General features: G+C 38.1%; 3 protein-coding genes across 3 annotated transcripts; all 3 read left to right on the top strand.

Moving 5' to 3' along the window:
• The first annotated feature begins 264 nt into the window (after positions 1 to 264).
• Positions 265 to 1,875, top strand: LOC131781978 (arylsulfatase I). Its single transcript, XM_059098683.2, has one exon. The coding sequence runs from the start codon at positions 265 to 267 to the stop codon at positions 1,402 to 1,404; it is 1,140 nt and encodes a 379-aa protein (XP_058954666.2). The 3' UTR covers positions 1,405 to 1,875.
• Positions 1,876 to 3,512: 1,637 nt separating this feature from the next.
• On the top strand, positions 3,513 to 5,660 carry LOC131782001 (arylsulfatase I-like). Its single transcript, XM_059098711.2, has one exon. It carries the CDS (start codon positions 3,544 to 3,546, stop codon positions 5,050 to 5,052), a length of 1,509 nt encoding a protein of 502 aa, XP_058954694.1. The 5' UTR covers positions 3,513 to 3,543; the 3' UTR covers positions 5,053 to 5,660.
• A 396-nt stretch (positions 5,661 to 6,056) lies between these two features.
• On the top strand, positions 6,057 to 21,281 carry LOC131781984 (calcium-transporting ATPase type 2C member 1). The gene is made up of 22 exons (XM_059098690.2): positions 6,057 to 6,402; positions 8,176 to 8,265; positions 8,740 to 8,775; positions 9,336 to 9,397; positions 9,785 to 9,893; positions 10,724 to 10,882; positions 11,115 to 11,183; positions 11,340 to 11,415; positions 11,735 to 11,801; positions 12,366 to 12,588; positions 13,181 to 13,276; positions 13,717 to 13,806; positions 13,953 to 14,048; positions 14,166 to 14,322; positions 15,451 to 15,621; positions 16,397 to 16,494; positions 16,628 to 16,678; positions 17,165 to 17,400; positions 17,875 to 17,991; positions 18,331 to 18,478; positions 19,079 to 19,174; positions 19,722 to 21,281. Exons 1-22 carry the CDS (start codon positions 6,154 to 6,156, stop codon positions 19,983 to 19,985), a joined length of 2,760 nt encoding a protein of 919 aa, XP_058954673.1. The 5' UTR covers positions 6,057 to 6,153; the 3' UTR covers positions 19,986 to 21,281.
• The last annotated feature ends 196 nt before the right edge of the window (positions 21,282 to 21,477 follow it).

The raw sequence follows: 21,477 nt of genomic DNA, 5'->3' as shown, positions 1-21,477 counted from the left end.
GATTATGGCTTTAATGATATCGGTTACCACAATCCACGCATAAAAACTCCCTTTCTCGACAGTTTGGCAGCCAATGGAGTGCGCTTGGAGAACTATTACGTGTAACCAATTTGTACTCCAACTCGAAGTCAGCTCTTTTCCGGCAGGTATCAGATTCACACTGGCCTACAACACGGAATAATCTGGCCTTCTCAGGCGAATGCATTGCCTAAAAATGACACTACGATCGCGAGTAAGCTGAAAGAGAGTGGCTACCGTACACACATGATCGGAAAATGGCATATTGGATTCTACAAGAGAGAGTTCATTCCAACTCATAGAGGTTTCGATTCTTTTTTCGGTTACTTGACAGGTGGAGAAGATTACTATACTCATAAAAATGGCCTTGGATATCCATCAAAAGGATACGGTGGTCTGAACGGGTACGACATGCGGAGAAATGAAGAAGTTGCTGCTGATGTCGCCGGGAACTATTCAACATTCCTGTTCACAAATGAAGCAGTTGAGATAATTTCTTCTCACGATCCAGAAACACCTTTGTTCCTTTTCGTCGCATATCAAGCTGTTCACTCACCCTTACAGGTACCTGAACAGTACACAGAGATATACAAAGATATAAAAAACCCTGCTCGCCGCACCTATGCAGGCATGGTTACCTGTATGGATGAAGGGATTGGCAACATAACAGTGGCCCTACAGAAACATGGCTTGTGGGATGACACCGTCCTTTTCTTCAGTACAGACAATGGTGGACAGATATATGCAGCCGGTAACAACTATCCTCTGCGAGGATGGAAAGGGTCGCTATGGGAGGGCGGGATGAGGGGTATAGGTCTTGTGCACAGCAAACTGTTAGCAAAACCTGGACAGATAAATTCAGAACTGATCCATGTCACTGACTGGTTTCCAACAATTGTCCATCTATCAGGAGGTTCTGTTGAGGATCTACCTCTAGACGGTTACAATGTGTGGGAAACATTGAGTAATGGAGAACCTTCACCAAGGAAGGAAATCTTGCACAATATCGACCCCATTGATGCTCACTGGGACTCTCACTTTGAGCCATATAAACACTGTCGACAAGCTGCCATACGAGTTGGTGATTGGAAGCTTTTAACAGGATGTCCAGGGAATGGAAGTTGGCTTCCACCAGCAGAGAGTTCTTATCCCATCGAGTATGCACCAAATTATTTTGATAATATAAACAGTACCTTTCTTTTCAATATAAGAGAGGATCCAGAAGAAAGAAATGAACTGTCAAAGGTATATCCAGAGATGGTGAATAATTTGATGGGTAGGCTTAAGGAATACAATGCCACAGCTGTACCAGTGCGTTACCCAAAACCAGATCCAGCATCATTACCAGAGTTGCACGGTAATGTATGGGCTCCCTGGGAGCTATAAAAAGACAAATTTTCCCAAGGCTCAGCTAGGTTCAAATGTGTTTTAAACACTGACTTCTTCTCTCATCCCTTTTACTTAAGTCATTAGTATTAGAGCAATTTTTGATTGAACAAGGAAAGTAATCACAGATTGGGTCAGTTTTGCATCACTTTGCTGTACTAGTCTCTCCATCAATCAAACAGTTGTGATCATTGGTTACTTGTGCATTTTTCTGTGCACCAGGTAATTTATTTGTTTTTACTCTGAATTCTCACTGGCTCCTTATGGAATTTTTGTTTCTAATTAGCCACTGCTATTTAATGGGTTAAGGTTAAAGTAAGTTCTATTTAAATTTGTTGAGTGTTTTAGTATCTCATTAGCATTTTTACAATTGATTATTTAAGTGTATGATAAATATGTTATCCTTCAACTTGAAAATGACTGTTGAGCGGTCAAAACATTGTTGCTTTTAAATGCTAATTTTTATAGTAAGTAGTATTATAAAATAAGTCTTACCTTCAAGGTATTTTTTTGTCACTAGCTGAACTTAGGTCATAGAAAGAACTACCTTTTCGTTTACTTTCCAAGTCACCATAGGCATGGCAGTGTAATCCAAGTTTAAAAGCCTTATGAGAGGTTTTGTAACAAATAATAAGAATTTTTTAAATAACATTACTGCTAATGAATCACCTAAGGTGTATAATGTAATTATTTAGAGGTGATATTTTAAATAAGTGAAAAAAAAACTTTTAACCTCATATGAACTTATAGGTGTGATAAAGATGGTTTTTAACTTTCAAATTACACTTACAGCTCCGCACCCACCTTTGGAAGACCATAGGTAACCCAAGTTCAAGATACTCTTCGTACAAAAACAAAAGTTGTGTAAGTTTTTATGAAGGATGAAATAGGGTAAGTAGGGTAGTGGCATTTCTGTCTGAGAAAACCAATCTTTTAGAAAAGGAGAAACGTTTCGTCTCTTAAATCAATCAATTGCTATTGGAAATAATCGCGGAAATTTTTAATTTTCCCATTCTTTTCAAGAGAGGTGTTTTGGTAGGTCTTTCTGAACGAACGAGAAGACACCTGTCGGTATCTGTGGACCTCCCTTCGATCCTATACTCCACCTAGTTTTCCAAGACTTTCAAATCATCGATGCATGTTAAGATAATTGAAAGATTGTTACACGACCTACTACATAGAGTCGCCTTAAGTGAGCTCCTAAGAGCGATTTCGGAGGAAATCGCTCTTAGGAGCTCACTACGGCTTCCGTACCACACTTAATCAACCTTCTCTTTAGAGTCCTTAAGTCCGTAGAAACACCATGGTATTTTTCTAAATCTGAACAATACATCGACGGCAGAATAGCTCATTGCTCACAAATTTTTTTCTACTTTTGTGGTAGAACATCTCAAGACACTTGGTACAGTTTAGTCCGTTCGCGTAGTGACTCCAAGTCGACCTAGTGCAACCTAGTGCGACACAATATGCTGTATCGTAACAAATTGCTGACTACTGGCATAAAAGTGCTACGTGACAAAATATTTTTCCTCGATTTGCCAAAATTTTCTGGATTTTAGAGAAATTCTTGGATTGTAAACTATTTTCGATTTTCATGAAAGTCTTTTGTGGATTTATGAATCAAACCAGGATTTAAAATTGTTTTCTCGATCAGACAAACTTTTCAAAAGCGATTTGTCTAAAAAAAAAAAAAACGATTCTTAATATTTTTTCGGATTTGCAAAAAAACAAACACAAACTTAAAACAGAATCACAAAATCCGCAACACAAACACAAGACTCTTCAACACAAACACAAACTCTACAACACAAACACAAACTCTACGACACAAACACAAACTTAAGTTTGTGTTTGTGTTGTAGGTTTTGTGACTCTGTTTTGTTCTTACCGGCCACCGTAATTTCTCGATTCGACAAACTTTTCAAAAGCGATTTGTATAAAAGATATCAAGTCCAAATTTGTTTTCGGATTTGCAAAATCTTTTGGATTAGGTAGAAAAAGTAGAGATGGTAAGTTTTGAGCTCGGGGAAGAATTAAGAAAGATGTTTTTTCGTCTTTCGTCTTGGATTGTCCCTTTTCGGCTTGCGCACGACCATGATGCAACGCAACCAGAGTGTGCACACCTTCTTTCTAGTGAAAATGAAAACATCAAAAATGGAGGAGCGTCTCGTGACATTAGTTTTCCTGTTCGGCTTGCAAATTGCTTCTGGAAAACCACCGCACATAGTGTTCATTCTGGCCGATGATTATGGCTTTAATGATATCGGTTACCACAATCCACGCATAAAAACTCCCTTTCTCGACAGTTTGGCAGCCAATGGAGTGCGCTTGGAGAACTATTACGTGCAACCAATTTGTACGCCAACTCGAAGTCAGCTCTTTTCCGGCAGGTATCAAATTCACACTGGCCTACAACACGGAATAATCTGGCCTTCTCAGGCGAATGCATTGCCTAAAAATGACACTACGATCGCGAGTAAGCTGAAAGAGAGTGGCTACAGTACACACATGATCGGAAAATGGCATATTGGATTCTACAAAAGAGAGTTCATTCCAACTCAGAGGGGTTTCGATTCTTTTTTCGGTTACTTGACAGGTGGAGAAGATTACTATACTCATAAGAATGGCCTTGGATATCCATCAAAAGGATACGGTGGTCTGAACGGGTACGACATGCGGAGAAATGAAGAAGTTGCTGCTGATGTCGCTGGGAACTATTCAACATTCTTGTTCACAAATGAAGCAGTTGATATAATTTCTTCTCACGATCCAGAAACACCTTTGTTCCTTTTCGTCGCATATCAAGCTGTTCACTCACCCTTACAGGTACCTGAACAGTATACAGAGATATACAAAGATATAAAAAACCCTGCTCGCCGCACCTATGCAGGCATGGTTACCTGTATGGATGAAGGGATTGGCAACATAACAGTGGCCCTACAGAAACATGGCCTGTGGGATGACACCGTCCTTTTCTTCAGTACAGACAATGGTGGACAGATATATGCAGCCGGTAATAACTATCCTCTGCGAGGATGGAAAGGGTCACTATGGGAGGGCGGGATGAGGGGTATAGGTCTTGTGCACAGCAAACTGTTAGCAAAACCTGGACAGATAAATTCAGAACTGATCCATGTCACTGACTGGTTTCCAACAATTGTCCATCTATCAGGAGGTTCTGTTGAGGATCTACCTCTAGACGGTTACAATGTGTGGGAAACATTGAGTAATGGAGAACCTTCACCAAGGAAGGAAATCTTGCACAATATCGACCCCATTGATGCTTACTGGGACTCTCACTTTGAGCCATATAAACACTGTCGACAAGCTGCCATACGAGTTGGTGATTGGAAGCTTTTAACAGGATGTCCAGGGAATGGAAGTTGGCTTCCACCAGCAGAGAGTTCTTATCCCATCGAGTATGCACCAAATTATTTTGATAATATAAACAGTACCTTTCTTTTCAATATAAGAGAGGATCCAGAAGAAAGAAATGAACTGTCAAAGGTATATCCAGAGATGGTGAATAATTTGATGCGCAGGCTTAAGGAATACAATGCCACAGCTGTACCAGTGCGTTACCCAAAACCAGATCCAGCATCATTACCAGAGTTGCATGGTAATGTATGGGCTCCCTGGGAGCTGTAAAAAGACAAATTTTCCCAAGGCTCAGCTAGGTTTAAATGTGTTTTAAACACTGACTTCTTGCCTCATCCCTTTTACCTAAGTCATTAGTATTAGAGCAATTTTCATTTGAAAGTGGAAAGTAATCACAGATTGGGTCAGTTTTTCATCACTTTGCTATACCAGTCTTTCAATCAATCAAATTCACAAAGGAAGACAGTTGTGATTGGTTACTTGTGCATTTTTCTGTGCACCAGGTAATTTATTTGTTTTACTCTGAATTCTCATTGGTAATGGAATTTTTGTTTCTAAATGTTGTTGCTTTTATATGCTAATTTTTATGGTAAAAAAAAGTTTAAATCAGTATTATAAAATAAGTCTTACCTTCAAGTTATTTTTTTGTTACTAGCTGAATTTAGGTCGTAGAAAGAACTACTTTTTCGTTCACTTTCCAAGTCACCATAGGCATGGCAGTATAATCCAAGTTTAAAAGCCTTATGAGAGGTTTTGTAACGAATAATAAGAATTTTTTAAATAACATTAGTGCTAATGAATCACCTTAGGTGTATAATGTAATTATTTAGAGGTGATATTTTAAATAAGTGAAAAATAAAGTTTTAACTTCATATGAACTTATAGGTGTGATAAGATGGTTTTTAACTTTCAAATTACACTTACAACTCCTCACCCACCTTTGGAAGACCATAGGTAACCCAAGCTCAAGATACTTTTTGTACAAAAACAAAAGTTGTGTAAGTTTTTATGAAGGAAGAAACAGGGTATGAAGGGTAGTGGCATTTCTGTTTGAGAAAACCAATTTTTTAGAAAAAGGAGAAACGTTTCGTCTCATAAATCAATCAATTGCCGTTGGAAATAATCACGGAAATTGTTAATTTTCTCATTCTTTTCAAGAGGGGTGTTTTAGGCGTTCTCTCAGAGCGTACGAGAAGACACCTGTCTGCGATCCTTTACTCGACCCAGTTTCCCAAGATTTTCTAATCTTCGATGCATGTTGGGAAATGCTAATTTGTGTTTTGTGACCGTCCGACCTCCGGTAAGTGTTCTGTGTACTTTGCCAATATGTTAGTGAAATCATGGCGAAGCACGTAACGACTTGGCTGCAGTATGGGCACTTACGTTCAGCTAAAGCAGGAGGACTACTCTGAGGAGGATAGTGATGTAGGGATGATGTCCACTGTAATTTCGTCGGGCAAGGCTTCCTCGCTATCGGTCGAGGAAGTTTTAAAACAATTTCGGAGTGATCCGTTACTTGGTTTGAACAACGATGAAGTTGAGAGAAGGAGAAAGCTTCACGGGCTAAATGAATTCGATGCGGTTGAGGATACCCCGCTTTGGAGGAAGTACATAGATCAGGTATGGAGTTTGCTCTACATGTTAGACAGATGATTTACTAATCATGTCGCCACTACAGAAATATTTACCCAAAAAGCCTTGAAAGGAAACAGCGAATAAAGTGGAAGTTACAAGCTATCGGTATAAATTCGAGGAGATTTCCTGTGTTTATGGTTTAAAATTAGCATTTCTATATGTGTGGCTTTTCAAATCGAAGTTATGGAGAATAAGTTGTAGAATTTGCAATTCAGTGTGGTGCGAATTTTCGTGGTGACATTAAATTATGTAAGCTGAACATGCATTTTAACCTGTTAGAAGTTAGTTTTATTTTACAAAAGTTTACTGTTATTTACTCTGTGAGTTTCATTGTTAAGTCACATAACGAGTTTCTATTCCCATATGCTGATACTGTTTGAATCTAGTATAATAAATTTACTTGAAAGCATTCGTGTTTGTTTAGCCAGTTTTATGCAACTGAGCTTTCTTCTGGGTAATATTCATGATCATGAGTGGCAGTTCTAATAATGTTGGAGCCTGAAGATGATTACAAGAACAAATCCGCGCTAGAAAAACTTTTTTCGAATGATAATTGTACTGTTTAGGCTATTGATAACGTGTTTACGATTTACACGTACAAGTACGTTTGCATACTGATTTTAAAAAATCTCAATTAACGAAACTTTTCTCAAGCACGGTTCCCAATAAAATAACACTAGTAATTTTCTTGCTAATATTCTAAACCACAGCATGGAAATTCTGGGAATTAAAATTTGCACTTCAGTTGGAAAAAGCTATTGTCTAAAGGGCTTTCATTTTAAAGCTCTTTGTATGGCATTATGTCAATTTTTTTATTGTCCAATGAACGATTTCATTCTGTTCATGATGCATCTAAGAAAAATATAAAGAAACGATAAAATATCTTTTTTATCTGTCTGATTATTTAATGGAATGAATTCTAACCCAGCCTTTCCATAGCTCCCAGTATCAATTTTAACTTCATGATGTTTTAAAAAATGCCAAATTGGTTGAGGTGAAGCCATGGTTACTGTAGAAATCTTCCAAACCTGATTGTTAAATTTTTTTCTTGATTAGCTCTGTAGAATGTCTCTTTCTATTACTCAACAATGACTCTTCTTTCATCATAATTTTACTGTTGGTATGGAAAGCTTCTTAAGCATTCAGCTGTATGCTGTGTCATCTTTGAAATTGGAAAAAGCACACAGTCCAACTATCATATTAATTAACATGTCAGAGTACATGAGAATCAGCTGTGGCTTTGTTTATTTTTTTACTTGGTATTCCTTTTTTGAGTGATATACAAACTGGTGATGTGTGAAAAAATAATAGTTTTTATGTAAACTCCAAAGTGCTTTACAGTATCTTGTTGTGGTATACTGAAAGTTAAAAGCATCACTTACAGGTCTTTGAATTAGAAAATCTCTCACTCAGAGATAATTACAAATTTCGAAGAAAATAATAAAAACTTGGTCTCTTGGTACTAGTGCTTTTTCATAAGGAATAACAAAAATTTTTTGCTTATTTTGAGGAGTGTCTTTTTTATTCACTGGTGTGAAAAATGGTTAGATATTAGCTGTTTTTGAACCTTGAGGAAACCCAACATTTAGCACTAGAGTTAGTTTGATACAGGCAGAGAGAGAATTGAATTTCATTATGAAATGAGAATTGTTATATAACTAAGGATCTTATTGTTTTGAGAAATAATGGTTTGGTTAAAAGGAAATTTTCTTTTTTTGTCACTGCCAATCTCTAATATGATCAAATTTTTTATTTCAGTTCAAAGAGCCCATGATAATATTGCTTCTAGCATCAGGGCTGGTTAGTGTAACAATGGGACAATATGATGATGCTGTCAGTATAACAGTGGTAAGAAAGTTTGATTATTAATATTATGTATTCATAATAGTGGTGTTTCACATGAGCAGAACCCTCCCCCCCCCCCCCCGCCAGATATCCATTTAAAGAGGTGTTGTTGTGTGGAAGGTTAAAACTCTGTATATTAAGCAGACCTCATGTTGACTGCACAGCTTGCATTGAGCAGATTCTGGTCCTTGTCTTACACGTTATTTTGAGGACAATGACACCAAGATTAAGTGCTCTAATTACTTACAACATTTCTTAAGCAAAAATTTTGGTGTACTTGTATTAATGTGATGTTTTGATAAGATTACAATGATCGTTGGAAATGTCTTCTAAAAAGCGTATGTCTCTTATCCCCACGAGGTCATCAGGAAATATTAATTGATTTTGTTATCTACAGATATCATGTGTTCAAGCATCAAGTGAATAATTTGTATATTTTTTTTATTTGATATGCATCAAACTTTTGTTATTTCTCAGGCCATAATCATAGTTGTGACAGTAGCTTTTGTCCAGGTATGTTCAAAGCACAATTGTTTCAATTTGAGAATTAGCAAGTGTAGCTGGTAGTTTTAAATGCACAAAAGGAATGAGGCCAAGCTGAGAGAGGCTAGGGGTGAAAGATTATTTTCTTTCCACTTCAAGCTTCAGCATTCATTGATTTGTGCAACAAAACAGTTAAGCACACAAAAGGGGGGATAGGGGTGGGACAGGGTAGGAGAGGGGTGGGAAGGGAGGAGGAGAGAGAAACTCTGAAAAGAACCAGCATCCCAAAAACAGGGGAGTAGCATTTCTCATAGTTGCCTCATACAGCTGAAACTATGGGACGTCGTGGTAAACTGTACTATGATTCTTGTGGGCTGACCTTACTTTTAACTTTGTTTTGTTTACCTCACCCAGTTATCCTTTCTCCAATCAAATCATGTCAGTCATGTTAAGCTATTGGGATGACTGTGTGCTTTGAATGAATTAAGAAAGTTAGACAATCATGTTACTAATGCTACATGTAAGAAGGAGTATTAAGATACAAGTATTATTTGATAATTGAAGTTAACATGATTGCTTTCCTGTTTCAGGAATACAGGTCTGATAAGTCAGTGGAAGCTATCAAGAAACTGGTTCCTCCAGGGTGTCACTGGTAAAAAATGTATTTTTTTTGTCTCAAATATTGACAGACGTAACCATGAAATACATTATTAATACATAACCTGTTAACAATGTTGAGGGATGTTAGGAGGTCATCCGCAGAGAAAGTAGGGTTTTTTTTTGTCATCTAGAAAAGAGAATTCCATAATTTTCCCTATAGAGCTTTATAGCTCATATGTACTGTAATTGGTTTAAGCTCTGTGTGGGTTAGAACCTTTTTAACAGTTGTTAAAACTGCAATGAACATCACCTATGAAGATCATCCCATTAGTGTTTGATTTTATGTAGCAAATAAAATTACCATGCATCATTCATTTGGTATACATTAATTCTATATAACTTATTTTTCAATTGATTTTCTTTATTCTTTTTAACACAGCATCAGGGAAGGAAAAGTAGCAGACTTTCTAGCTCGAAGTCTGGTCCCAGGGGATCTAGTTACCATATCAGTGGGAGATAGAGTTCCAGCAGATTTAAGGCTAGTAGAGGTATGTTGCCTTTGTTATAAAGAGGTTATTCTTGACATTAATTAAAGATGCTGTTTGGCATTTGTTGCACTTTAGCCATTTATACAGTTAACTCAGTCTTTAACTCCCATGAGTGGCCAAGACAGATTTTTTTTCCTAGCAATATCAAGTGGAACAGTCAGGAGAATGAAGGAAAATATCAATGAGGGGATTTTATCAGTTGATCCCAAAGCAAATTCTCCAAACTCACTTCTTTAGCATAGTGGTTAAACCCAGCCTTTAACTCCCAAGATCTGATAGTTAATTCTCTCCTCAAGCTGCAACACATTTCCTTGTAAGTTACTTACTAGACTTTGGTGTTAAATCAAGAGAAAAATTTTTAACAAATAAGTTTGAGTATTGTCATGAACTGTTTGCCAGATAAGGTATGGATAGTCTAGGGAGTAGTTACATGTTAATCATCTCTGGGAAGTAAAGGGTTACTGGTGAAGGGAAATATTTTAACTTAATGCTTTTGAGCTAGACATTTTTTGCTGTTTTACCAGAGTGCCAATTTAAGTTTTGCACAAAATGTCGATAAGATAAGGGGTCATTTTTCTCATTTGCTGAACTTGCAGTAAATAGCATTCTCTAAATCATAAGTTAAATCATCAGTTAAATCATCAGTACTGGATTAATTATCACAATAAAAAATTAGGTATCTGTGATATGTTATTTAAAAATAGCCAATATTATTGACAATAACATAACTGTTCACAGTGGTAAAAGAGTCCAACTGGTTTTCAGTTTTTTTAAAGAAGCATGATGCATTTAAGCATTAATGACATTGATTTTTGTACTTTTATCTTCAGGCTATAGATTTAAAAATAGATGAATCAAGTTTTACTGGGGAAACTGAACCAGCATGTAAAACATCTGAGGAAGTTCCCCCTTCCAAATCCAGTGGAGGTGTCTCTGAAAGAAGAAATATTGCTTTTATGGGTACTCTAGTTCGCTGTGGACGTGGCAAGGTGTGTATTTAGTTGTAACTGAACATTGCTGGCTCTATTTTCTTGAGACTGCAAAATAAACTCACAGGAAATCAACCTGGAAATAAACAGTTGTTTGGCCGATCAAAATGAAAAGTAGGAGTATTTTACTTTAAGGAGACGCACTTTATTCTAAACATGAACAGTGCCTTTTGTCATGATGTATAGTTATCATTCACTGACCAGAGGCAATCATCTATTCTTTTCCCCTTAGGGCATTGTCACGGGGACTGGAGAAAATTCAGAGTTTGGTGAAGTGTTTAAAATGATGAAAGCAGAGGAGGTTAGTAACAAAAATAGACTCAAAAAGAGTTGATGAAATATTGGTAAATTAAGATTCATTGTGTTGTGTCTTAATCTTTTTCACAGTTTAAAGATGCTAGGTGTACACAGTAAAGAAATTAAAGTGGGTAATTCACTTTAATTTTCTTCTTTTCAGCCACCAAAGACCCCTCTTCAAAAAAGCATGGATATCTTAGGGAAACAATTATCTTTTTACTCTCTTTGTATCATAGGTGAGTGTGTTCCTCTTGAGTTCTTCATGATTATGCTTAAAGATTAAAAATGTTTACCTTTAGCAATGTATTTTGAACTGTTTCGGTCAGATTCTCACTCAAGCATCAAAGCTTAAGACCTTTCTTGTTAGTCAAGCTTTCAATTTGTAGGACTATTAATATTAATTAATTTGCTAGTATTATTTCCTGGTTAATTTAGTACATATTGTAAAGTGCTCCAAACTCTAGAGTGAGCACTATAGAAATTTCCTATATTATTATTATATTATTATTTGCAGTTTCATAAACCAACTAATGTGTTTTTGTCTTGTTTCCAAAGCTCTTATTATTCTTTTGGGGTGGCTGCAACACAGAGCCATTTTAGAGATGTTTACTATCGGTGTCAGGTCAGTTCTGATTGCTTTTGTTGGTGCAAAAATTTATTGGAAAAACATTTCTCTTTCCATTCAAGATTGGCAAAGTTTTGTGCATTACATGGTATAGACTTCCATCCCATCTACTCTTTACACATTTTGTATGAAAATTGGTGGCTGCTTGATCAATCAGCATGATTTACTTACTTCTGATCAACAAAAAGTTTTGAGGTTCCCCGATAGATATGAATCACCTATTTGAACAAACCTGAGATCAGCTCTTTTGAACCCACTGAGAAAGCTTTCAAAAAATCATGCCCATCTCCTTCCCTTGTGATACTTGCTTTGTCATTTTCCCATCAAATTTCTTGCTGTTAACCATTTTCTCCTGAAGTTTGTGTCCTACACAATCAAGCACTTCTAGTTCAAAATGAAATATCTAGTAATCGAATTTAAACTTAAAGTTGATAATAAATAAGTGCTTTGCCTACTTGATGACAGAAATAATTATAAGCCCCTCATTTAAAATGAAATAAGCTGATAGTGATAATGATAATTCTTGATTACATTATTTCAATTTTTTTCTTTTTTCCACAGCTTGGCTGTAGCTGCCATCCCAGAAGGTCTCCCCATTGTAGTAACTGTTACTCTTGCTCTTGGTGTGATGAGAATGGCAAGAAGAAATGCCATTGTAAAAAAGCTACCAATTGTGGAGACTCTTGGATGTGCTAGTGTTATTTGCTCTGACAAGACTGGTACTCTGACCAAGAATGAGATGACAGTGACGCAGATATTTACTGCCGATGGACACTATGCAGAGGTTAGCTTGGTTACATTAAGGGGCATTTAGATGAGACAAATGCATTTTAGAGGAAATAGTGTTGGCTATATACATTAAATAAGGAAATGTGTAAAATACTCCCTTGAAATAAAACTTGTTTCTGCCGATTTACCTTAAACTGTCAAAACTTTCATTGGGAAGTGTCCCTGGTCAAGAATGGGCATGTTTTAAAGTCTTGCACAGCTTCATTATAATAAAATTTTTGAGAAGGATTACTAAGTTGATGGAAATTTACCCACTTGAGATGAAATTTATTCTTTTCAGGTATTTGCAGACTCACATTTACAAATACTCCTCAGTTGCTTTGATTCCCCAGTTAGTTAGATATCATAATGATTGTACTGTTGCAGTATTACAGAAAAGTTTTCCATTTAAACCTCCTTTCATCCTAATCTTTCTTCAACTTTAATTTCATTACTACTTTGTTGTTAATGTTACTGGAATGATCTTCGAGCTCCTTCTATACTTCTGTGAAATTATGGTGGGACAAATTCTAAGTACGGATCTTTGCACTTCCCTAGAGAGATCACTAGGAGATTTTGCATAAAATCTTTATTTGTCTTCTCTACAGGTGTCTGGAGTAGGATACAATGGGTATGGTCATGTAAGCATTTCAGGCCATAATCTGACACCAAACACCAACTTATCCGTTACAAAAGTAGTTGAGGTAAGAACTGATTAGTCACTGTAACCTGTTCCAGGCTCTCAGCTAGGGGAGATGGGTGAAAAATGGATGTTCAAGCAATAGTTTTCAATAGATGGCTGGGAACACTGAGAAAAATGTTACATTATAATTAACTTGATTAAAGCAAACAACCTGTATTAAGTACACATAGTGGAAGGTGATATTGCCCCCTTACATAGTCGCCCCAAGGTCCATCGCCCCAAAGAATTGTTAAATTTAGAACCCTATTCAAATTTGGTTAATAGTTGGGGGCAATGCTACCATAAGGTGGGCGGATTGTCACTTGGGGATGACAGAACTTGAGGCAAACTTGGCAAGGAGGCAAGGTCACCTGTTATTGTGCACTCTAGAAAATTTTCCAAGGATGACATCTTTGTTCATGTTTTGTTGTCAGTAGTGCTGAGCTTGTCTGTTTTTCCAAGGTTGGTTATATTTGTAACAATGCTCAAATTCAAGATGGATCCCTTTTTGGCCAGCCAACAGAGGGAGCCCTCATAGCAGTAGGGCAAAAGGTATTTCTGACAATTTTATTTTAATTAAAGCTTGACATGTTGCAGCATTTGCTACACAAAACGGTGTTGTCCCATATCGAGATAACATGAAGCTTTTTCAGTATGTGTTCAAATTCAGTGATGTGCATATCTTGTTTTCTGAACAGCTTGGTATTGATGACCCAAGAGGAATGAACTTACGCACGGCCGAAATTCCCTTTAGCTCAGAGAAAAAGTGGATGGCCGTTAGATACAGACAAAAGGTAAGTAGAAGAGAGAGGGTCTGACAACAAGTGGTCATAATATTTTGACATAACTTAACGACCAACAGGTTGACAATGTCTAAAAGACTCTACCCAATAATTGCAAATCCCTTGCAGGACAATTCAGAAATGTATTACATGAAAGGAGCACCTGAGAGAGTGTTGCAGCAGTGCACATCATACCACGGACAAGGTTCTGTTGTTCCTCTGACAGCGAGAGATCTGGAGATGTTTAATGACGCCGTGTCCGCTATGTCATCCAGAGGATTAAGAGGTACCCATCTTGTTTCCTAGTTTTGATTTTAATCCTTGTTCTATCGTACATTTTAACTGCTAAAACTGTTGCAGAAAAGAATTCCTTACTGTGTTCCCAGCTCTACAGAGATCCAGCTTCTGATTGGCTCATAGAGCTACTTTAAAAATAGTGCATCATGGAAGTTTCAGCCTAAAAATTTTCAACTTTGTAATTTGCGATCTGTGTTCATTTTCTCCATCCTTAACCATACTTGTTCCTTCTTGGTTTGTCATTGCCTTGCCAGTGTTTTTCTATTTTACCAAACTAATTTTTTGTTTTTTATTTACAATCCAAGTCGATCTTCTTCATTCTAAGTCATTCTTGCTTTAGAGCAGTTTTCAATTGAGTATTGAAATTGATCCTGGCTTACTTTGGTTTTACTTTGCTTTGCTCTGTGATTGGTCTAGAAAACTTGCGCCACCACCTCAACCAATCGGATGCAAAATTAAAACCTCTCACCTTGGTCACCAGCGTTTTCCCGCGCTTCAGCAGGTTGCCTGTTTTTACTTGTAGTTCTCATATTTGGTCAATGATGATGCTAACCTTTGTTCTGATCGGTTATTACTTTGGTTTTGGTTTTTAACACTCACTTGCAAATTGCTCCACTATCAGCTCTTTTGTGTCTTTCTTTCCTAGTAAGCTAATATTTTCTAGTCATTTACAATCCGAAGTAATTTTCTCTGTCCATATCCATACATTTTACCTTCCAACCATTTCATTCTTGCTTCGTAACTGTTTTCCCTTGGAATCAATCTTTGAAAAAGTTCCTTTCCAAATAACTAAAATTCTGAAAGATGAAGAAGTCAATGTACCATATGGCAGCTTCATGAATATAAAGATATTTCCCAAATATACTCTGTAAATTCATATTTTGGAGCTATGGTCAGACTATTAGACAGAGCTTAAAAAGTTTACTGTTTAAGGGAAGATAGTTGTTTACTGTCTCCATTACTGGGAAACTTTTTTAAATATGTGTGTTCACCAAATTGCTTCGACCTTGCTCCAACTGTTGTGTCAACTTTTCATTTTAGCTTTAAAATTTCCTAGAATGAGACTAGCTGCTGCCTTAGTTTTTGTTTATTGATTTATCTACATGTTTATTTTCAGTCATAGCCCTGGCTATGGGAACTGATTTACAACAGCTGTCATTCCTGGGTATCATGGGTCTGTTGGACCCTCCCAGACCAGGAGTTCGTGAAGCTGTACATACGCTGTTAGAGAGTGGAGTACAGGTTAAAATGCTGACAGGAGATGCGCGGGAAACTGCACTTACTATAGGTAACTTTATGTACAGCAATCTTCAGTTGAGTCTCCACCTGGCTCTGTGGTTGGTTCAGAAAGTTGGCGCCACATCGTTAACCAATCAAGTGCAAATGCAGTTGAAGCTTGTCACTTGTATTTTCCCGCTCTTGGCGCATTGTGTCTTTTTTAGTTCTCATTGGCTCCTTGTGATAATCTCGTTTGCGTTGCCGTTGTATTTACTAGGGCTTTGTTTTTCTTTTTTATTTTCACTCGAAATGCGATCTCAATAAAAACACGTTTCAATAATTTCCTTGAGATACCTGATGCTGTCATCAGGTAGCCTCAGCAGGGGGGAAGCTCTTCACCAGCGTTTCTTTTTCCCACGGGAAAGTATGGGGCCTTAAGCAACGCGAGCCGGTGAGGAGTGTGTAAGGGCTCCACTGGTGCTAGACCCCCGGCAAACGTTCACCGCCTCTTCTTCAATCTTCCTGCGGACGGAGAAACGTTCGTCTGTAGTGCTAACAATGATGGCAGGCTAATGAACAAGCGATTGTTGCGGCGTGCTTCTTCTTCAACGCTTTGACATGCAGGAGTGACCGATATGGAACTTCTCCTTGCTATTGCTTGCTTGTTATACGGGTTAAGAGAATAGACATGACAAGCTTATCAGCTGAAGTGTGTACTCGTGCTATTACACCAAACTCTCCTGGCTAATTTACAAGGAAATTTGAGGCAGTCAGAGGGAAGAATGTCATTGGATCCTGAGAATGAAAAGGTTAACATTTTCTTTTCCCTTTCACGTTACTTTCAGCGGAATTATTAGGAATTCATGTTAAAGGAAGGTTAACGCTTTCGGGTGAGGAGCTACAAACGATGGATAGTTTACAATTGGGAGACGCCATACAACAGGTAAAGTCAAGTGGTTATACATGTCCTGCTGTTTGGTTCTATCATTCTCGTTTCACTAACCAAGTATATCCTTAGGTCTTCGTGGAACCTTAGTGCGAGTTTTTGATTCTGTTATATTGATTCCCCTCAACAGGCATCCGTGTTTTACAGAGTCAGTCCTAGACATAAAGTTGCCATTGTTAAGGTAAGTTATATAATGATTTGTAGATTCTTTGATCCTTCAACCCGCGTCCCCGTAAGTCATGGTGATTTCTGCATCATTAAGAATGCCTCATGTACGCGCGACATTTAGTGGCAGTTGGGAAAAAATTGTAGATCTGTGAAATCAGTGGCGACACGTAAAATGCCTGGTTCTCACTGGACAAGACTACGGGCGCTCAGGCTTAAGAGAAATTTTCAATTGCGTGTCGAAAGTAAACCATTTTTTACCGTGGTTTGACTCTGCTACGTTGTGATTGGCTTAGAAAACTAGCACCACCCTCTCAAGTAATCAGTGACAATTAACTTGTACTTACATACACAGTTCCCTTTGACCCTTTGTGACGCTTTGTGACATTTTGTCCGATTTGTCCTTGCGATTACTTTCGTTTCGGCTTTGTGGCTCTTAGTTGATAAGCGCCTAATTCTAGTGTAGTCCTTCTTGTAACAAATTACCCATGTTTCCTCGTAGGCCCTACAGCAGCGTGATCATGTGGTGGCTATGACTGGTGACGGCGTAAATGACGCAGTAGCTCTGCGCCGAGCTGACATTGGAGTAGCCATGGGCCGAGCAGGGACTGACGTGAGCAAGGAAGCGTCAGACATGGTGTTAGTGAATGATGATTTCTCTACCATCCTGGCTGCTATTGAGGAAGGGAAAGGAATATTTTACAACATACGCAACTTTGTCCGCTTCCAGCTAAGCACGTAAGTACGATTTACATCTCGAATGCGTTCTGGCCGGAAAGAAAAACCCGAATTTCTCTACGTGCAGCACAATAAAATTGTGCGCGGTACAGATATCAATGACTTTGTGTGCCGTTACAGATCATGTGACTCGATGGATGCTTTTCTTTGAAGTTATTCTTATTCTTCCCTGTGTGCACCTTTGATTTCATACTTAGAAAGTATCAAAGTACTGAGTTTTTTCACATTATTTGAAATAGGCAATTAATATACGGCACGAAGTCCTATCAGGAACTGCCTTCTAAGGTTTGCCTCAAATTCGGTAAGCTCGCTCCCAGAGTCTCTCTTGTTCCCGCTCATTGACCCTGGAAACAGAGTTGCATATCTGAATGAATCTTCCTCGGCTTGGAAAAAAAAAAAGGTTGAAGAACACGTCAGTACAACTGCATTCAGTTGAAATCATCTCAATGTTATAAAATTTTTTCCCATGTGTAGGAGCATTGCAGCGATCTCGTTGATAACAATATCGACGTTTCTCAAGTTACCTAATCCTCTAAATGCCATGCAGATTTTATGGATTAACATCATAATGGATGGTCCACCCGCTCAGAGGTGAGGAATCTGAATTTCTCCGTTGCTGTACTCTGACTGCAACTTAGCGCCGTACTCAATCTTTGAGCACGATTTGTAATATACCTAAATGCAGGTGTTTCAATAGAAGTCGGTTATTGGCGGGTTACCGCCGCCTCTAAGTACCGCTGTCCTTTGCGAGCAGGCTTTCATATTTGGGTCTCGCCTTACGGCCTCTTTACTGGCCTCGTGCCGCCTATTACACTGTCGCAGCCGCGATTGGAAAAAGTTATTGAAGCCCCTTTCAATGGAGAGCAAGTTACCTTGCTAAAATCTTCCGCTCGTCTTCGTGCTAACAAGGTCTTATTCCGTTGTTTGTAGTCTTGGCGTGGAGCCGGTTGATCGTGACGTCATGAATAAGCCCCCACGGAATGTCAAGAACCCAATGATTACCAAGACTTTGATAACGAACGTTCTCCTCTCTGCGAGCCTGATAGTGACTGGTACATTGTGGGTATTTTGGAGAGAGGTACGGTCTTAACCCTTGAGTTCCCATTTGCTGATTACTATGGAACATCCCCTCGAAATTTGAACAAGCTATCTCGATGAATCTTGATAAAGTACCAAATTCTTTTGACTAGTTCGCAAAGAAATGTATATTAGTTTCAAGGGAGAATTAGTATTCAGATCCTGGGAGTTAAAAGATAAGGTGCTGTCCGTTAGGTGTAAAATGTACTAATGTTTTGCACAAGTTAGTTTAAGTCGTCACTTGTGGGAAAAGCTCTAAAACTCTCAAGAACGTTGCTAGTAAGAACTAGGAAAAATCAATGTTATTTTCCCTGAAATTCAGCTTCAGTGAAAGCAAAACTTAAAACTCTGAACCTCTCCAGAATGTGAATTTTTGTGACTTGAAAATGGAGTAAGTAAGCTCCAAGATCTGTTCCACCAAATTATTTTGGTGTATCGGTGGCCGCACGAAAACATCTGGTTTAATTTGGTAGAAAAAGCGGCTGTAAAACACGATGCCACTTTTCTGCGGTTGAGAATATCGCCTTCCAGTAGAGAGAACTGGCTGTTTCTGCTTTTGGACACTGTTGATTCTAGTTCAAATCAATCTGTTCTGTTGTAGATGAGAGATAACGTCATCACTCCACGTGATACCACCATGACATTCACGTGCTTTGTGTTCTTTGACATGTTCAACGCGCTCAGCTGTCGTTCACAGGTTAGTACTTCGTTTGCCATTAATGTTCTTGCCAATTATTAATAGTTTCACGCTCAAATTCAACATATAAGCTAAGCCTGTAAAAGCTTCCCTGGCGGCAGATTAGGGTTATCGGATTTTACTCCATATTCCAAATATTCAGACTCTCCTGGATCTAATCCCGCACACGTCTTACCGTGCTTTCCGGAAGTAGATCAAGTAAATCGACCATTGATGAACCGTTTTAGGAGGGCCTGACAGATTTCGCACTCAAACGAACAACTTCTGAAATGGGCGGAAGTTTTAGGGGGCCAAATGTTGCAGAAGGTGGCTCAAACAATAGCAATTTTTTTTTTTTTTTTTTTGGGGGGGGGGGACTTTTTTTCTTTGGCAAGCTGTGCAGTGAGACATCTTCAGTCTTTTTTTTTTTAACAGTCTCTTTCTTTCTTTTCTTTCTTTCTTTCTTTCTTTCTTTCTTTCTTTTTTTTTTTTAAATATTTTATGGTGTACACAACCTTCTGGTTTAATCCTAACACTGGTCTGACCACTTTCTTCCATTGATTGACAGGTGAAGTCTATTTTTCAAATTGGTTTCTTCACAAACCGTATGTTCCTGTACGCTGTAGGCGGATCTCTTATGGGACAGATGTTAGTTATTTACTTTCCACCTCTTCAAGCAGTGTTTCTCACCGAAGCCCTACATTGTATGGACATTTTCTTGTTACTATGTGTAGCCTCCTCTGTTTTTCTTGTGGACGAGATCAGGAAAATGGTATTAAGAACGCTTGCAAGACGCAAAGAGCCTCCTAGGGATTTCCAGTTTTTTGTTTGACAAGTGGAACGTTATCTCAAGGAATGGAGCAAAACGTTGGTGTTGATTGAACGGGTTAAACATTCACAGTTCAAACCAATGCGTAGCAGATGGAAAGGAGCCTCGATTTCGTTAATTATTTGAGCCCCTGGTGGTTCGTCTATGGTCAGTGGGATTGTGTTACAACATATATGGGCTTCCAATCCTTGTTCTGTTGAATGGTTGTTGATCAAGCAATACGAAATAGGAATCTTAGTTAATGGCTGCAAATGTCCACGGCTATAGTTAACCATTGAAAATCTTCCGTGGAGTGATTGAAATTTTGTGTTAACTTTTGGTATCCGTACATCAAACTACTACATGAACAGCTACTTAAAGGTTTATTGAATAGTATTCTTATCGACTGTTTCTTGTCTCAATTCAGACCACTTGACTGCACTATAGTCTTCCATCGGCACCTTTGCCTTTCTCAAAATAGTTACATACAGATGAGTATAAATCATTTTAAGATGGAGAAATGAAAATTCAAGCAAGATCACATGGTCGAGCTTGTCCCAGGTTTCCTAGCTTTTCTCAATGAAGAAGTCAGTAGAAAAGAGCAGATTTGTATGCTCACAAAAAAAATTTAAAAAAAGACGATGCTCAGGGAAAGAAATAGCCGTATCCCTGAAAACCACCGTGTGACCGTGCACTGGCCCTTTGTTGGTCTCTGTTGACTCCGAGCCAGGTACACCACGCGTGGTCTGAATTGAGCTTACAAAACGGTTTTCTTATCTGAGATCTTCTCGACTAACTAAGTTAATAGTTTCCAAATGCGAGATCGTTGGCAAGCCAACGCGGCCCCTTTGCATATTACCATTTCTGTAGTGGTAAAAGACAATTGATAGTGAATTATCTGCAACCAGGTCGAGACGTTATTATATTACGTTTGGTGATCGAATAGTCAAATTAAGGTGTAAATATACTAAAATGAAATAACCTTCAGAGGGTAGAAAAATACTGTAACAATTTTATTTCATTCTATTGCTCGTTGTCCCGCGGCGAGACTTGTATCAACTCGTTCCTTTGAGTACATAAATCTACTTGAGCGCGCATGGTATTATTTTGAATCAAGAAATAGCGAAAATAATAAGAATTAAATTTTCCTTTTTTTTTATATACTCTATAAAATGAAGAATTTAACTTCCGTTTGCACGGCCTGTTAGGTTGAATTTTCAAAATAGATATGAGAGAAAAAAAAATATTGTAAAAGTAGAGAGGTTTATGTTACCTAATGGTTGCGACTATGCTCTTTGATTAAAACGGATTTTCTTTGGAGGTCGTGTTCTATTAGGAAGGGTGGAGGGCTATGATTTGTTTACACCTGAGCAAATGAAAAAAGCACTTTGAACTTAAACGAACAGCATTAGGATTTCCTTCGAGTAAAGAAATAAAAAAGAAGCAATTTTAAATACATTGTAAGTCCTCGTAGAGGACACCATCGGGTCTGTGACTAAGACTAGGCGCTCGCGAG

Source organism: Pocillopora verrucosa, chromosome 3 (assembly GCF_036669915.1).
Source record: "Pocillopora verrucosa isolate sample1 chromosome 3, ASM3666991v2, whole genome shotgun sequence".
In the NCBI taxonomy this organism is placed as follows: Eukaryota; Metazoa; Cnidaria; class Anthozoa; order Scleractinia; family Pocilloporidae; genus Pocillopora; species Pocillopora verrucosa.
The sequence above is the reverse complement of the archived record's forward strand: the minus strand, read 5'-3'. Positions and strand labels throughout refer to the sequence as shown.

Coding starts and splice junctions, on each gene's coding strand:
- LOC131781978 (XM_059098683.2), top strand. CDS start 265: ATGATCGGAAAATGGCATATTGGATTCTACAAGAGAGAGTTCATTCCA.
- LOC131782001 (XM_059098711.2), top strand. CDS start 3,544: ATGAAAACATCAAAAATGGAGGAGCGTCTCGTGACATTAGTTTTCCTG.
- LOC131781984 (XM_059098690.2), top strand. CDS start 6,154: ATGGGCACTTACGTTCAGCTAAAGCAGGAGGACTACTCTGAGGAGGAT. Junction 9,894..10,723: donor CAGATTTAAGGCTAGTAGAG/GTATGTTGCCTT, acceptor TTTTATCTTCAG/GCTATAGATTTAAAAATAGA. Junction 13,277..13,716: donor CCGTTACAAAAGTAGTTGAG/GTAAGAACTGAT, acceptor TGTTTTTCCAAG/GTTGGTTATATTTGTAACAA.